Below are 13,862 nucleotides of genomic sequence, written 5' to 3'. Positions count from 1 at the left end.
AACTGTCCTGCTCGGCAGTCTCTGTGCAATTATTGCAAGAAGAAGGGCCACTTCGCGGACGTCTGTTGCGCTCGGAAACGAAAGCAGAGCAAGGTGGCGTTCCTTACCGCTCCACGCAATCCTCGAGACTGAGAAGGCCAAGGCCAAGTACGTTGAGGTCAATGTCGACAACTACACGGCGATATTCAAGGTAGATTCCGGCGCGGAGGCGTCTGCTGTTTCGGAAGCCTTCCCGAACTTACCTCATCATCTGGACAAGGTCGACGACCTGCTGACAGCACCAGGAGACCAGTCGCTAAAAGTCATTGGGTACTTCATGGCTACCCTCCTGTGGCGAGGCAAGACCGGTCATCAGCGTCTGTACGTGATCAAGTCCCTCTCTATGCCCCTGCTCGGGTTCCCAGCCATCCAGGCTCTGGGTGTGGTAAAGTTCTTGGACGACATGAAAGTGCCGGCACCCGCAGGGACTTTTCAGAGGTCTCGGCACGCTCAAGGAGGAGTACAAGATTCGGCTACGCCCGGATGCGGTTCCGTTTTCACTTAGTGTTCCATGCCGCATACCGATACCCCTGCGCGAGGTGGTGCAAACAGAACTGGCCAAACTGGAGCAAGACGGAGCCATTCGGCGTGTCACCAACCCCCACACCTCGGGACGCTGGACTGTTCATGGTTCCAAAGTCGTCGGGAGGTTACCGTGTCTGTATCGACTTTACAAAATTAAATCAAGTTGTCCCGAGAGAACGTCATGTGCTCCCCACCGTCGATCAAGTCCTGGGACTTCTGGGCGATGCGGCAGTCTTCTCGAAGCTCAAAGTTACCTCAAGCTTCCATCAGGTCAAGCTTTCCAAGGACTCTCAAGAGCTTACGATGTTCATTACGCCGTATGGGCGTTATTGCTTTTGCCGACTCCCATTTGGCATCACGTCGGCCCCTGAGTTTTTCCAGCGACAGGTGGCGTGGATCTTGGAAGTCCTAGACGGAATTGGTCAACATGGTCGACGACATCCTAGTCTTCGGCAGAACGAAAAAGGAACATGACCAACGCCTGCGGCAGGTGCTGTTGTGTCTCTCCGAGGCCGGCGTCACCCCTAGCTTCCGTCGACGGTTCGGCCTCAGGTGGACCTGTCTACTCGCGTCATCGTGATGTGCCTCGTCCAGCATCACCACCACGTGTTCGTGGTGATGGTACGGGCCGACACTACTCAACCCATTCTGGAAGACAAGTGGTCGCTCCCAAGAGACTCAATCTGTAAAACTTTGTTTTTTTTCACAGCCAAGGTGTCCGATACTCTCCTTGAACATTCTAAAGGGGGGATTTTGCGGGCGGTGCTAGTGCCAAGTTTGGACACTTTCGGTAATCGGGTTGCAAACACTGTGCCCACGTCTTGTGTAAAAAGCCATTGCCTCGTGTGATAAAGGTGCCTTTTGGTTCCTAGCTCTGGACGCTCAGTTGGTTGCTTGCCGTCGCTGGTGGGCTGTGCAGTTTCACCGCCGGCCACAGCCCGGCACGGCAGTGTCACAAAGGAATCAACCTCATTTTTAATGCCAAAGACTTGGAGAACATATAATAAACCAACTTTTGTGAACTGAAAGTGGCTGTCATGACAAGTAGTTGGAATGCCTCAGACTGCTCATGTCGGCACAAGAATTTGTTGCAAACTGTAGCGCGTACCTCTGTCCGATATAGTAGTCGCAATATTTGTGTACTGAAAATAGAGTTTGTGCACTGTGCATGCTAAATTTCATACACTTTTCCATTGTTTACAAACCCACGCCCCAGCGTGTAATCTTCACAGCCTAGCATGCGCGTGGTCGTCAGTTGTGAAACCGTCCAAAGCACGCGCCATACACACAAACACTAAAGATGGTATGGGAGCGTGTGACACCTAAAGAGGGCATGATCCTCTTCTGCATTATGCGCGAAAGTTCCAACAACGACCATGTGCTGTGGCTACCAACGCCGCTTCCGGCGGCCCACCTGGGAGCAAAATTGGTTTACGGTAGTGTCGTTACTGATTTCAGCGCTATTGATGGTGAAATTTTGGTTGCACGTCAAGGTCCCCACATGTTCTTCCTCTGGGGTGACAGACATCTTCCTTTGGTTTAATCTGTAAACCCTCTAATCTTCATTTGCTGGGGCATATTGACGGAGAATTTTAGTAATTCGCACAATTTACAATGCAACAGCTTGTTTTCAACATCTTGAATTTTTGCCTGTGGCACACGCAATGGCATCTCAGTTAAAGCCCCTTCATGTTTTAAAAGTAGCGCAAAGTGCGTCGATGCACGAGGCACGTGCAACATGCAGCCCTTGGGAAGATCATGGCGACACAGCGCAGCACTGAGCTAGATTTCAGACGCCATGTCCTTCCCAGAAGTGGCACACGGTACGTGTCTCGAGAATTTCCACAACAATGAATGGCGCCACTTTTCCCAGGATAGAGGGGCTTTAATCTCAGTCTGCCTGTTGCCCCACCAAACAGTTCTGCTAGGAGTCGACTGTGGCCCCACCATTACGTCTATTTTTCTTTATTAACCACTACATTTCCGCCCTTTTTAGAGGATATGTGTGTATTAAAATAAAACATCCAAAAGTATTGAAATTAATTTAATCAGTCCTAGTTAAAAATTAAGAATAATCAAATGCTCGCTACTCTGTCGTGTAGTGTGCAACCAATCTAAAATTAAAACCTGGCAAGTTTGGACAACATTTTATTGCGTTGAGTACTTCTGACAGGAATCCTAACGTCCTTGATTTCTTTCATCATGACCATCTACCTTTGCTTTGAAACATTTATTTAACGACCAAAGAAGTGGCCACCATATCTGCCCTGCTGTTTGGGCATAAAAAGAGGAAAAGCTTTTAATCTTCTCGGGAGCTTCCAGGGCGAATGAGACAAGTGGCAGCGATCAGGGACTCCTGGGGCTTCAGTAGTCTGGAGTCACCTGGTTGATCTCGGCGAGTATGGTTTCCTTGAGTGCCGTAGGGAGGTTCTGAAGTTGCCCGACTGTGACGTTGTTGGGGGCCAGGTGCACTGCGAGTGGAGGGTGAACGGGCAATCCATCCCAAGAGCTTGGTGACAGGGTGAACACAAGTGTAGCATCCAGAGTCATGTTGCGCTGGTTGCGGAAAAAAGACGTCCGAGGCCCGTTCAGCTAGCTCCTCGGGAGAGACACCTTTGCGAAGGGCAACAGTGGCAGCAAATTGCCTAGGTTTGTGGTCCCCGAGGAGAGAACGGAGGAGCCTTCAAACTTTCGAAAGATGGCTATTGCCGGAGATGGATCTGCACAGGGAAGTCCAGCAGTTGGAAGCGAGTTCCGAAGTGTAGCACGAGATAGTCTTTTGGAGTTTATGTGAAGGTTTGAGGAGTCGTCGTGGTCTGCGAGAACGGCGGTAACAGGCCAACAGGTGAATGCGGCGGTCCAGTAAGTAAATGCTCGTCAAAGCGGCATCGTCCGGTACGGTTAGCCGCTTTGTGGCAGACTTGTGGGCGGACTGGATAGCTTGTATAATGTCGGAAAAGCCAGCAAGTTCCATGACAGAAGAAAGAGCTGCTCGGAAGTTGTCCCACTTAGTGAAGAATGTGTCGCAGCAGGCGCGACAGTGAGATAGGGTTGCGGATAGGAAGTCGTAGCGTAAAATAATGGGGAGGTGATCACCGCCGAGGCGGTCGCCGGCGACATGCCATCTCCAGCGTCGAGGGTAACGAGCACAGGTAAAGTCGGGGCAGGTGTCCTGCTGTTGGGAGGATTGTTTGATACGTGTGGGGGTGTCTGGGATGTTGAGGAACGAAAGTTTCAGCCCTGTGAGGTCTGCAAGAAGCCGCGTGCCGTGGGGAAGGTCAATGTCGTAGCCCCATGCGTGTGTTTGGCATTAAGATCACCGCAAACGGGAACGTCGTCTTTTGGATAAAGACGGGCGAAGTGCTTAAAAAAAGGGATGTTTAGCGGCTGCCTTGTCCAGCGGTTTAGCGATGTGTCTGGAGCCACATAGACAGAGAAGAGAAAAACGGGCCGTTGAGGAATTGGCGGCAACCCGTAACGCTGGTCATTGCAGAGCACCTCTGTGAGGTGTCGAGAAGAGTGAAGCACACTGATCGATGAACGTACAGGGCGGAACGAATCCAAGGCAAGGGGGCACTAGTCTCAATGTTCGGAGCAAGTCCATCGTACTGTGGCAAAGAAGGGAGGGGGCCGTTGATTTCTTGTAGAGCAAACGCAGCGGCCATGTCGGATGACGAGTGAAGATAAAATTTTTCGATGAAGTCTGCCTTCTTCTGTTTAAGCGAGCAACAGTTCCACTGAACAATCCTGGGGGCGCTAACCATGTTTGCGTGGTGATAGTGGGGGGCCGCCGAACGGAATGATGCCCTGCATCGCGAGGCGCCCGATTACTGCACGGGTGCAGGTATCCACGAGAGTAAACAGCGAGTTTTGCATCGTCGGAATTCGCTGCGTGGCTGCCAGCATTTGTTTTGTGAAAAGGGTGATTTGTTGTTGCAAGCCAGTAAAGTCTGACCCTGACGGAAGTAGGGCAGGCGTCTCACTAGTGCTGTTGACAGCTCTCGCTGATTCTGCGAAGGTGGTCCGAGGCGGTTCTGATGTTGGGACTTGTGTGAGGTCGGCGGTGATGTTGTGTGCCGGCGTTAGGAGTTTTGTGGCGAGCACCGGGCGGGAGTCAGTCTTCTGCTTCGCAGACCTCGGTGCTGCGATGAGGGCTTTGGGCGCAGATAACAGCACAGCTTGCTGAGCAGGAGCTAGTTTCAGGCGTCACTGGTGGTGACGCCGGCTTCTCTTTGGATGTTGATGAAGGCAACTGACGACGCTGTGTTGTGCCGTTGGCTTGGGTGCTGTTGGGGCACTGGGCAACGCGAGGCTGGTGCCGTCGAATGTAATGAGTGCCGACCCAGAGTTTGTGAGAGGACCGGCCTGGAGGATAGCAGATTTCCGGCAATGAAGGTTTTTTAGGACGCAGAATCCAGGTCGCCAGACTTTTTTTATGAATCCGCGAACCTGGCCACGGCGAATGGCCTCGTAGCCTTGCACGGAGACCTGCAGAGTGCCGATCGGGATGTATGTTACATTGAGGAATGCATCGCACACTTGAGACAAAGCAGCATCAACTGCAAGTTGATTACTGCAGTCGAGGTACCTCACTTGGTAGGGGGCTGCAATGGTGTAGGAGACCTGAGGTCTATCTGTGCAGCAACTGCAGAGTCAATGGCAAGAAAGACCCCGTCCATGATGCGGCATGGTTTGGCCGGCCGTAGAATGACAGTGTGGGAGAACTCACTGCAGAACGATGCTGCTGGAGGCGCCGCGGGCGGGGCCGCCTTACGTCGGCGAGAGACAGGATGCCATCCGTCCTCCAGGGGGAACGAGTCAGGGTTCGAGTCACGTTGGATGCACCGGGGTGAGGTGGTAAGCTTAGTCGCAGCGGCGCCGAAGAAAAAAATGCCACGAGCACGCTTCGTTTCATTGGCGGCAGTGCGGATGTGGCAACTGTTGTTGAGGGGCGACAACTTGCTTTCGGGATCATCGTCGCCGAGGATGGAGAATGGATTCTGAGTAAAGACCGCAGGTTGAATTCACGCGGCAACAAGTGGTGCATCAAGAAGCGACGTGACGGCAGGAGTGGTTGCACCGGCTGTGGGTGGTGCATTGAGCGGTAAGCTTCAGACAGCGGGAGAAGCCAGCGTGGCCTCGGTGGGTTGTGAGTCCATTTCGTTGGGTAGAGGAAAGTCCCGAGGGCCGTAGTCGGTGCTAATGGTCGTCATGGGTCATGAGGGCGTGTGGGCACAAAAAGTTGCCGGAGCTGAAGTGAGCTAGATAGAGAGATATGGCCTCTTTTTTCTCCACGACCATCTACGAAGCCACAAGACTGCAGCTCTAGCTTCGACTGAGCAGTGGCTCTCTCGTGAAATTGCACAGCAAAGCACAGACCTTCCAGATAGAGTCCAGGCTCTTGCTCATACTGTTTGGGAAAGTACCCCTCAAGATTCGAAAACACTTCATTTGTCCAATCACTCGTTCCACGTGGATCCGGACCTTCGCAATCGCCCTAGTTTTCGCTTCGTCCTCCAGGGAGAGCTGTAGCCTTCCCCCAAGGAAAGGTGGAATGTTCAGGTTAGCCCCTGCAGCTTCGACCTCTTCAGTGATCAAAAAGCCTCTGTCCGCCATGACAGAGTCTCCGGGCTCAAGAAGGTTGCATAGCCCGGAACATGCGGTCAGGGCTTTGTCAGAGACGCGGCCAGGGGCAAGGTCGCTCACGAACGACACGAACCCATTGGGGGTGATGCCCAGCAGTCCCTTGGCAGTGTTGTGGCACTTGTAGCTTGAGTAGGTATCACTCTGCACCCTGAAGTCGCTAGGTGTCTCGATGAAGATTTCCGTGCAATCCAGAATGACTCTCGTCGATGGATACGCCTCGATGAAGCACTCCGGCATGTGCTTGTTCACAACCTGTCGCGACGGCCAGTAGTTGAGTTGAGCAAGGTAGTCCGCTAGGTAACCAATCCAGAATGTCCACACCCGGCTGACTGTGCTGATGTGGATACGAAACCGGTATGCAAGGTCCTGCTCCAAAAGTCCCACCCTCAGGCGGGACAACACGAGCAGCAGCTGATCATCCATGGATAGATAAGGTGACCTTCTCTGCGGACCTTGACTTTCCTTGTGAGCTTCATAACCTGCCTGAACAAACTTGTAAAAGGCGAGAAATCTCTCCAGGGAGTCGAATCCCGTGTAGAAGGCCAGTTTCTTTGGGTCCTGTTGCACGGCTGTGAGCGTGAAGTTCTGAAAGGGGATTGTAGCATCGATGACCTCCTCTGCTTTGTCATACATCTCCTCAAGATGGGCTACTTTCTTCCGCAGAGCTTCATTTTCTTTCTGTAGACGGTCGTTGTCCTTGCGCAGTTTCTCGTTTGCAGAAGCGAGCTCCTCTAGCTGCCTGATGCGATCACGCAGGGCTTGATCGATACATCCTGTGATGCTGTACTGGTGGTCTGCCAGATGGGGAGATAGCAAAATAAATATCACATCATTTTTGCAGTCAAATATCAAAACAAAAAACTAGGCTTTCTCCTTGTAATTGCCTTGGCTCTGCCAAATAGCATATCATGTGCCATACAAAAAAAGCATCACATGTTAAAGGGGCCAAGAAACGATATGCATTTGGATGTTCTGCACCTCATACAAGCATACTGACGTCTGTAGCACAAATATAATCTATATAATAATCTATATACCACAAACCAGAGGCTCCCCTGCCAAGGTTATATTCTGAGGAATAGAAGGCTAATTTACAGTCAGAAATCACAATGTTGAGAAAGCCTAGGGTTCACACCAGGGTGACGACACTTGAATACAGACGGCTTATGAACTGGACCCAAGCACTGAGTGAGCACCTGACTATTTGGTTACAATCAATGCCATGGTAACTATTGGGGCTTGGGCTTGTGTCTAATCACTGCGCCAACAGTAGCAGCTAACCCCTAACAGTAATCATGTGATTATTTTACCTGGCTGTGAGGAAGAGCAGAATATTGCTTGTTCTCAAGCTTTATTGTGCGACAGCAGCATTTAGCAGAAGTAACTGAGTCGGTTTATGACCTCTTTAATGCTGCTCTGTTCCACACGAAGGAGCTATAATGGGAATGCTGGCTATTCGCCTTGAGATCCGATCGTCAGGGGTGCTGCGGGGAAATGCGGAACTAAGCTTTGTTCTACACTTACTTGGAGCACGGAGAATGCTGCGGACGCTAACTCGAAGCCCTGAGAGGCTCCGGTGCAGCGTTCGTGCGCATGCATTGGAGTCAACTGCGAATTCTAAGAGCATGCATAGCCTTGCCCGTGCTCCATAACAAAAGTGGGGATGGTTTTTTTGTGGACGCCAGAGAATCGCCGCTTGTCTTGTAGGAAACAATGGATAAACAAAAGCATGTGTCCCCACTTTTCAATCTGGATCTTGAGGCAAATAACATGCAAGCAGGGCTGTGGCAGCATCTCCTTTGTACCTGGCAGACAATGAAGTGAGGGTGTGACCGCAATCTGAAAGAACAACTCCGCGGGTACCTTGCATGTGCGGTATCTTAGAGTGCACCGTGCCATATGGTGCTGCGAGTATGGAACGGCCACAACTTGCGTGCTATAGCCAGCGGTGACTGAGTTAGTACAGTTTGTAAAGTTCGACGTACTGCATGTAAGTGTTCCATGCACCTATCGGGACTGCTGCACAGTTGACAGGGATGCCAAATAAACAGACGAGCAACACTGATGCTCAATGTTAGGAGCTTACCGCTAGCTATTACATCATCAGTGTCAGGGGCACCAGCGGAGGCCAAGGGGCTGCCGGGTTGTGCTGGCTCCTGGCTAGCAGGCAGGGTCACGGTCTGTGCCAGGTCAAGGTCCGACAGAAAGTAGGCCGGCAGCGGCTGCAGCGCATGGCGCTTCCTTGCGCAGATCATGTTTGGGACCTTTGGGCAGGCCGCAACATCTGCAGGCAAGGATAAGGCAATTGTTCACGCAATTATTTTATAAGCATTACATACCGGCTGGAATTCTGTCTAGCACAGGGCACAGCTTACACTGTACGGAGCACATAACATGTCAAACAACCAAGAGCTCAGCTGGATCAATAGCGGTCACTGTTTCTACCCTTTGGTAGCTGGTCTGGAATGTTGTAGCCAAATAGCGATTGTTGCAGTTCTTTCTGAGACGAAGTGCATTCAACAGCCACCGGCGTATAAAAGAAGGGAACAAAGTTTATATCCTTATTCAACATAGTTTGGCACACAACAAAAGGTTTGTCCCAAGCGAGCCAATCAGAGTACACTTCTCTAGTAAAGAGCTGTCACATACATTTGACTTCAACACTTCAATCAGTTCACAGGGGTTATAGAGTCTGCCACCTGCCATGTTACTGTGAAATCGACTATATTCGGTGCCATCTTAGGCTGTCCATACTTGCCTAAAGGGCCCTTTATTAAACATAATTATATTTCCGCATTCATATGTGTTTCCATTTGTGACACGAACGATATGCACAGCTGCAACTTCTTACAAAGCAGTTGGCTCAAGCATATTACGACCGCAAACTCCTGACAAGGCATGTCCAACTCTATCTGCTTGAATGGTCACTAGGAAGCTGCCTAGTCAAGCAAACACGGTGGACAGTAATTATAGAGTCCTTGCACCTGACGTCAGTTTTCGCTCAAAATATTTCTAGAATTCATGTTGGTACATTTTCTCCTATGTTTTTCTATGTGCTAAGAGAGTGTTTTCCAGCTCGCTGAAGTCCTCTTGCATTGTGACCGACTGTGTCAGATAGAGCAGTCGGAAATATAAAGAAGCATCGTCTGGTACCGTTCAAACACACTGCTGTTATTTAGAGTCGAGATGAGCTGGCACTTCAATGTACGACAGGAAACATGCAGAGCCTTCACTACTTTCCACAACGAGAGAGCTGGATTAAAAGCTGTCATTTGGGGCCATCAGAGATGAAGGCAGCAGAGCGACATCCCCTGGTGCCTTGAGCAGCAAGCTAGCTAAGCCAAGCCAAATCCTTGAAAAAGGCAGTCAGTAGGTTTATATGCCACCTATTCCCACTGCAAATTTAATGACGGACGAGAATGTTATACTTTTTCAGTTTCAGTGATATCCTTGATGCTACTTAACCGCACGTCGCAAAACCTCTTTTCGATTGCAGTCCATTTGCGTCGTCTAGCCGTTGAGAGATCTCATGTATTCAGACAAAACATTGTTATTATGTCTGCAGCTCTACAAAATCTGACATTACGATTGCTTGAAGCTCCGTCTTTTTCTATGAGAGCGATGATTGCTTCCGTAGGTCACGTATTTCGCCATGCTCACTGGGTAGCACCGCTGTCCACAAATCACCAGACGCCACCAGCAGTGACGTAGCTCACGTGAGAAACGACCCATGTATACAGTGATCACAAGCAAGAATATAAGCAGGGAAAAACAACTATTGCAGAAAGAAACAAAAATAGGCAAATAACATACACTTCGGAAATGTCCTGGTTGGAAAAAACCGGGGAGCTTTGTCCTCGTACTTCTTTCTCCCAGTTTCGTTAAAATGAGCGCCGCATATTCTGCTGTCAGAGGTTGGCGTCCACAGAGAGAACCGTCCAGTGGTACCTGCATGCAAAAGAAGCAGTTAGCACCATATTAAGATTCACCCATTCAACTTTGGAGCAAGTGCAACTCAATCTCAGTGGTAAGAATGGATGCAGCAGCCGTGGCGTCTGAACAGGGGCGTCAGTAAACTATCCGGGCAAGGGGGTAGAATTCAGTTCTCCTCCTCCCCCATCGTCACCCCACCGCCTTCTAAACACTTCCAGTACCATTGTGCAGCGGGCACTAAGAACAAGCACATAGTTTATGCCTAACAAACCTGGAGTGGATGCACGCTGAAAATGATAGAAGCACTGTGAGAGTATCTTTGCTTTAGCTGTAGGGTAGTGAGATGAAGCGACATTCCTGCGATGCAATCAAATATTGGTATGTCGGTGCAGGTGGAAGTGGCCAAGAGAGTGAAAAGGGCACATGCAACATCTGGGATTCTTTGAGATTGTCTTTTTTGTTTCAGTCGTATGTTGCACTTATAGGTCAAAAATAATGAATGCTATTTTTATTTTTAAAAAAAATGTGTTTCGCAGGTATGTTGTACATATGGGTAAAATGACTTGGGCCACGTCGGACAGTACACACACTGTACCTTCCTGATCATTGTCAGGAAAGTGTAGATAACAAGTAAAAAAATATGGTAAATACCTTTCCTGTTGATTCGCTGTACCCAAATGTTGCGTAGATGGCTGTTCTTCGGAAAGCGATTCCAGGACACATGCTTGGCAGTGAGAGTGGTGTGGGCACAGCCCGGTACACAGCAGGTTGTACCGCCCGTCATGTGGCTTCTGAGGGTGACCTAAGAAGATACTACATTCAGCTGACATCTCGAATAGTGAAATAAATAAGTGAAGTGACCATCAGTTTCAAAGTTGCAGTTGCTGACATAACTCGCTTGCTAAGGGCCCGCTCAACTCACAACCGCTGTTAAGAGCGATTGTGAAGCTATGCGATGTACTACATACGCATACCAGCCGCGACGATGAATCACCGGCGCTCGCGGACGGTCAGCGAACGCGAGAAAAGTGACGCCGCGCGGACGGTTGTTGACGAGCGCTGCCGAGGCACGCCGACCGCTGGTACAGCTTCGCAAGCGTCCGAAGGGCAAAAAGATCGCAACGACAAAGCACCGTCCCGAATGTTGAGCACGCAAGCAGTACTCGATATCCCACGCTCACATTTCACAGGGCGAGCGCATCACGAAGCGAAGGCATGTCGGCCTTCGCTTCGTGATGACTACTTTATTTCTCTGCTTACAGCGGTGACATTTGTAGTGATGTTCGAAACTGCTCTCTCGCGACCGCACACGAGTTAAATGAACGGCCTAGGAGCGGGATAGAGCGTAACGGCAACAGTCAGTACTCACCCCGGGAGCGGCGAACGAAGCGGCGTGGTGTCCGTCGACGGCCGCGTCGAAAACGATGGAATATGCACAAAAACACGTAATATACAGAAGAAATACAAAGCGCTGAACGAAATAGATACACTTATGAACAAGAAAAATACACTGGAGTAGATAAAAAAGAGGATTATTAAGTATAAACAACGAAGATGAAAAGTATGTCTAGAGCGAGGTGATGCGATTCCAACGGAGAGCAGCCAGACGACGGGGGCCGACAGAACACCGATCCCAAGATTCCTCGCGCGCGCGCCGGGGCGCTTGGGAGGACTGCAAATGGTCTATTGTTGGTGACAAAAAATATTCACATTGCATTTCATCCAAAGACAGCAGTGGACAATGCTGGCAGAGAGAACTGCAAAGGATAGGCCTTGGAAATCTTGGTTTGACAGTCATCACTAAAAAATGCCAGTCCCCGGTGGCAGATGGCTTCTTCAAGAAGTCTTTGAGAAAATAGAGAAATGTCTGCTGTCACTGAGCTTTCCAGGAGGTTCCTTTAACCCTTTCACTGCCAAATTTAAAAAACAAAAAAAAACTTTTGATTTTTTTTTTTTTTTTACATAGTCATTTAGAATTGTTTCTTCTTAAGAGGAATTCATTTATGATTTTTGCGATATTACCTCAAATATTAAATAGACAATATTTTGTATTTCTTCATTTTGACTGTTTTAAAGCATATTTTTTGGTTATTGCGAAAAAAGAAGCTGCTAGCTTGCATAGAGCATTTACTATGGCCACAATACTTTGATCTCACATATATGAATCAACTGGACAACAAATGGTTTCTTTTCTTGACATTTTGCGACTTGCCTGGTGTCGGAATTTGAGGTAGAGAGGGCCCAGAAGTTTGTCTTCGTGTGGTAGATCTTGAAGCACGGAGTCATGCAGACTGCCACATTGCAATCCTTGCACCAGTACCTGGTTTCTTTGTGGATCTTGGTCTCTCCAGCAGACGGGGCCTCGCAGCGAACAACGCAGCGCCGGGCCGGCAGTTTATTGTTAGCTGTCGGGGAAATGAAGCTGACGAAATGGCGAGCTGTAAGCCATGTGGCTTTGTTGCCAGATCGCCTTCCCACTTTGCTCCTCTGGCTCTCATTGTGATATGCTGAGATCAACTTTTCGATGAGGTAGAGTCGGTAGCCCAGCTGACTGAGCGTGCTTCCTTCCTTCTTGTACAAAACAAAAGAGTTGTAGGTGGACATGTCAAAAAGATGCCGGACGATCTTGTAGTAGACCTTCTGGCCGCCCCTTACCGGAGGGTAGTATGGGAGGTTCTGGTCACTTTTGTCTACACACCTCCCATCATGTTGTCGTAGTCATGGACCGCAGCTGGTTTCACCACTTTTTCATTGTGAACATTTACGCCTTCCACGAGAGTTGGAACATGAGCTGTGCTGAACCGGGTGACGAATTGCTTGTCACGCCATTGCAGAGCAATGCACTTTTCTCACTTATAAGCCCCAACTTTTTCCTTGTTCAGCTTCAGATCTTTGGAGGGGGTCATTTCTTTCCTTGTTGGGCAAACCGTGCCATAGACATCGGTCTTGTGCTGGAGGAGTCTGTCCACAAGAGTCTGTCCACAAGTTCTAGAGAAGTGTAGTAGTTGTCAACTGTCACACAGTACCCTTTGGAAAGGAAGGGCCTCATCAGAGTCATAACAGTCGTTGTGCCCATGGCAGCATCTTCCTTCAGAACCGCTCTCGCACTCGCAAAGCAGGAAAAACTTCACGCCAAAGCGCGAGCTTTTCAGAGGTGGGTACTGTTTCTTCGAAAGCCTACCTTTGTACAACAGCAGGCTTTCATCAACTGCCACAGTGCTCTCAGGGATATAGAGAGCAAGAAATTGCTCCTTGAGAAAACACAGCAGAGGCCACAACTTCCGGAGCTTCGGCTGGGGGTGCTATGGTTCTTCGACTTCATTGTTTGTAAAATGAAGAAACTTCATTATAAGATCAAATTGATTCTTGCTTATGAGCTCTCCAAAGATGGGGTTCTGCAGAATTCTTCTGGTGGACCACTACATTGCCAGTTCAGGTTTGTCAATAATGTTCTGCAACAATATCATTGCGAGAAACACCTTGAGCTCTTCTGCAGTAAGCAACCTGCAAGCAGCGGCGCGGGAGCCATTCGTTTTCTGATGCATCAACAGGAACTGCTCAGCGTACCTGTTGTACTTGTTAGTCTCCAGCACAATCAATGCAATCACGTCCTAATAAAAAAAAAAAAAACAATTAAAAAAAACTGAAGAGGGTTTTGATCATCTTCTAGTGTGGCGATCATCCCCAACGAAACCGGAAACAGAAATCGAGGAGGTGGA

General features: G+C 49.4%; 1 protein-coding gene across 2 annotated transcripts; it reads right to left on the bottom strand.

Moving 5' to 3' along the window:
- Window positions 1-2,412: 2,412 nt before the first annotated feature.
- LOC121835958 lies at window positions 2,413-11,833 on the bottom strand. Of its 2 annotated transcripts, XM_042290543.1 has the most exons (5): window positions 11,513-11,833; window positions 10,795-10,945; window positions 10,024-10,158; window positions 8,297-8,494; window positions 2,413-7,004 (listed from the first exon to the last, which is right to left on the bottom strand). In XM_042290543.1, the coding sequence occupies exons 2-5, from the start codon at window positions 10,925-10,927 to the stop codon at window positions 5,890-5,892; spliced, it is 1,581 nt and encodes a 526-aa protein (XP_042146477.1). In that variant the 5' UTR covers window positions 10,928-10,945; window positions 11,513-11,833; the 3' UTR covers window positions 2,413-5,889. The 2 variants fall into 2 exon arrangements, with proteins under 2 accessions (XP_042146477.1, XP_042146478.1); XM_042290544.1 differs by lacking the exon at window positions 11,513-11,833 and having other exon boundaries at window positions 10,795-11,359.
- Window positions 11,834-13,862: the final 2,029 nt, after the last annotated feature.

This window comes from Ixodes scapularis, unplaced genomic scaffold, assembly GCF_016920785.2.
Source record: "Ixodes scapularis isolate PalLabHiFi unplaced genomic scaffold, ASM1692078v2 PGA_scaffold1__304_contigs__length_218370807, whole genome shotgun sequence".
NCBI lineage: Eukaryota > Metazoa > Arthropoda > Arachnida > Ixodida > Ixodidae > Ixodes > Ixodes scapularis.
This window is presented reverse-complemented; position numbering and strand designations above follow the sequence as displayed.

Coding starts and splice junctions, on each gene's coding strand:
- LOC121835958 (XM_042290543.1), bottom strand. CDS start 10,927: ATGACGGGCGGTACAACCTGCTGTGTACCGGGCTGTGCCCACACCACT. Junction 10,159..10,794: donor ACAGCGAATCAACAGGAAAG/GTATTTACCATA, acceptor TTTTGCATGCAG/GTACCACTGGACGGTTCTCT. Junction 7,005..8,296: donor TGATGATGTAATAGCTAGCG/GTAAGCTCCTAA, acceptor CCCATCTGGCAG/ACCACCAGTACAGCATCACA.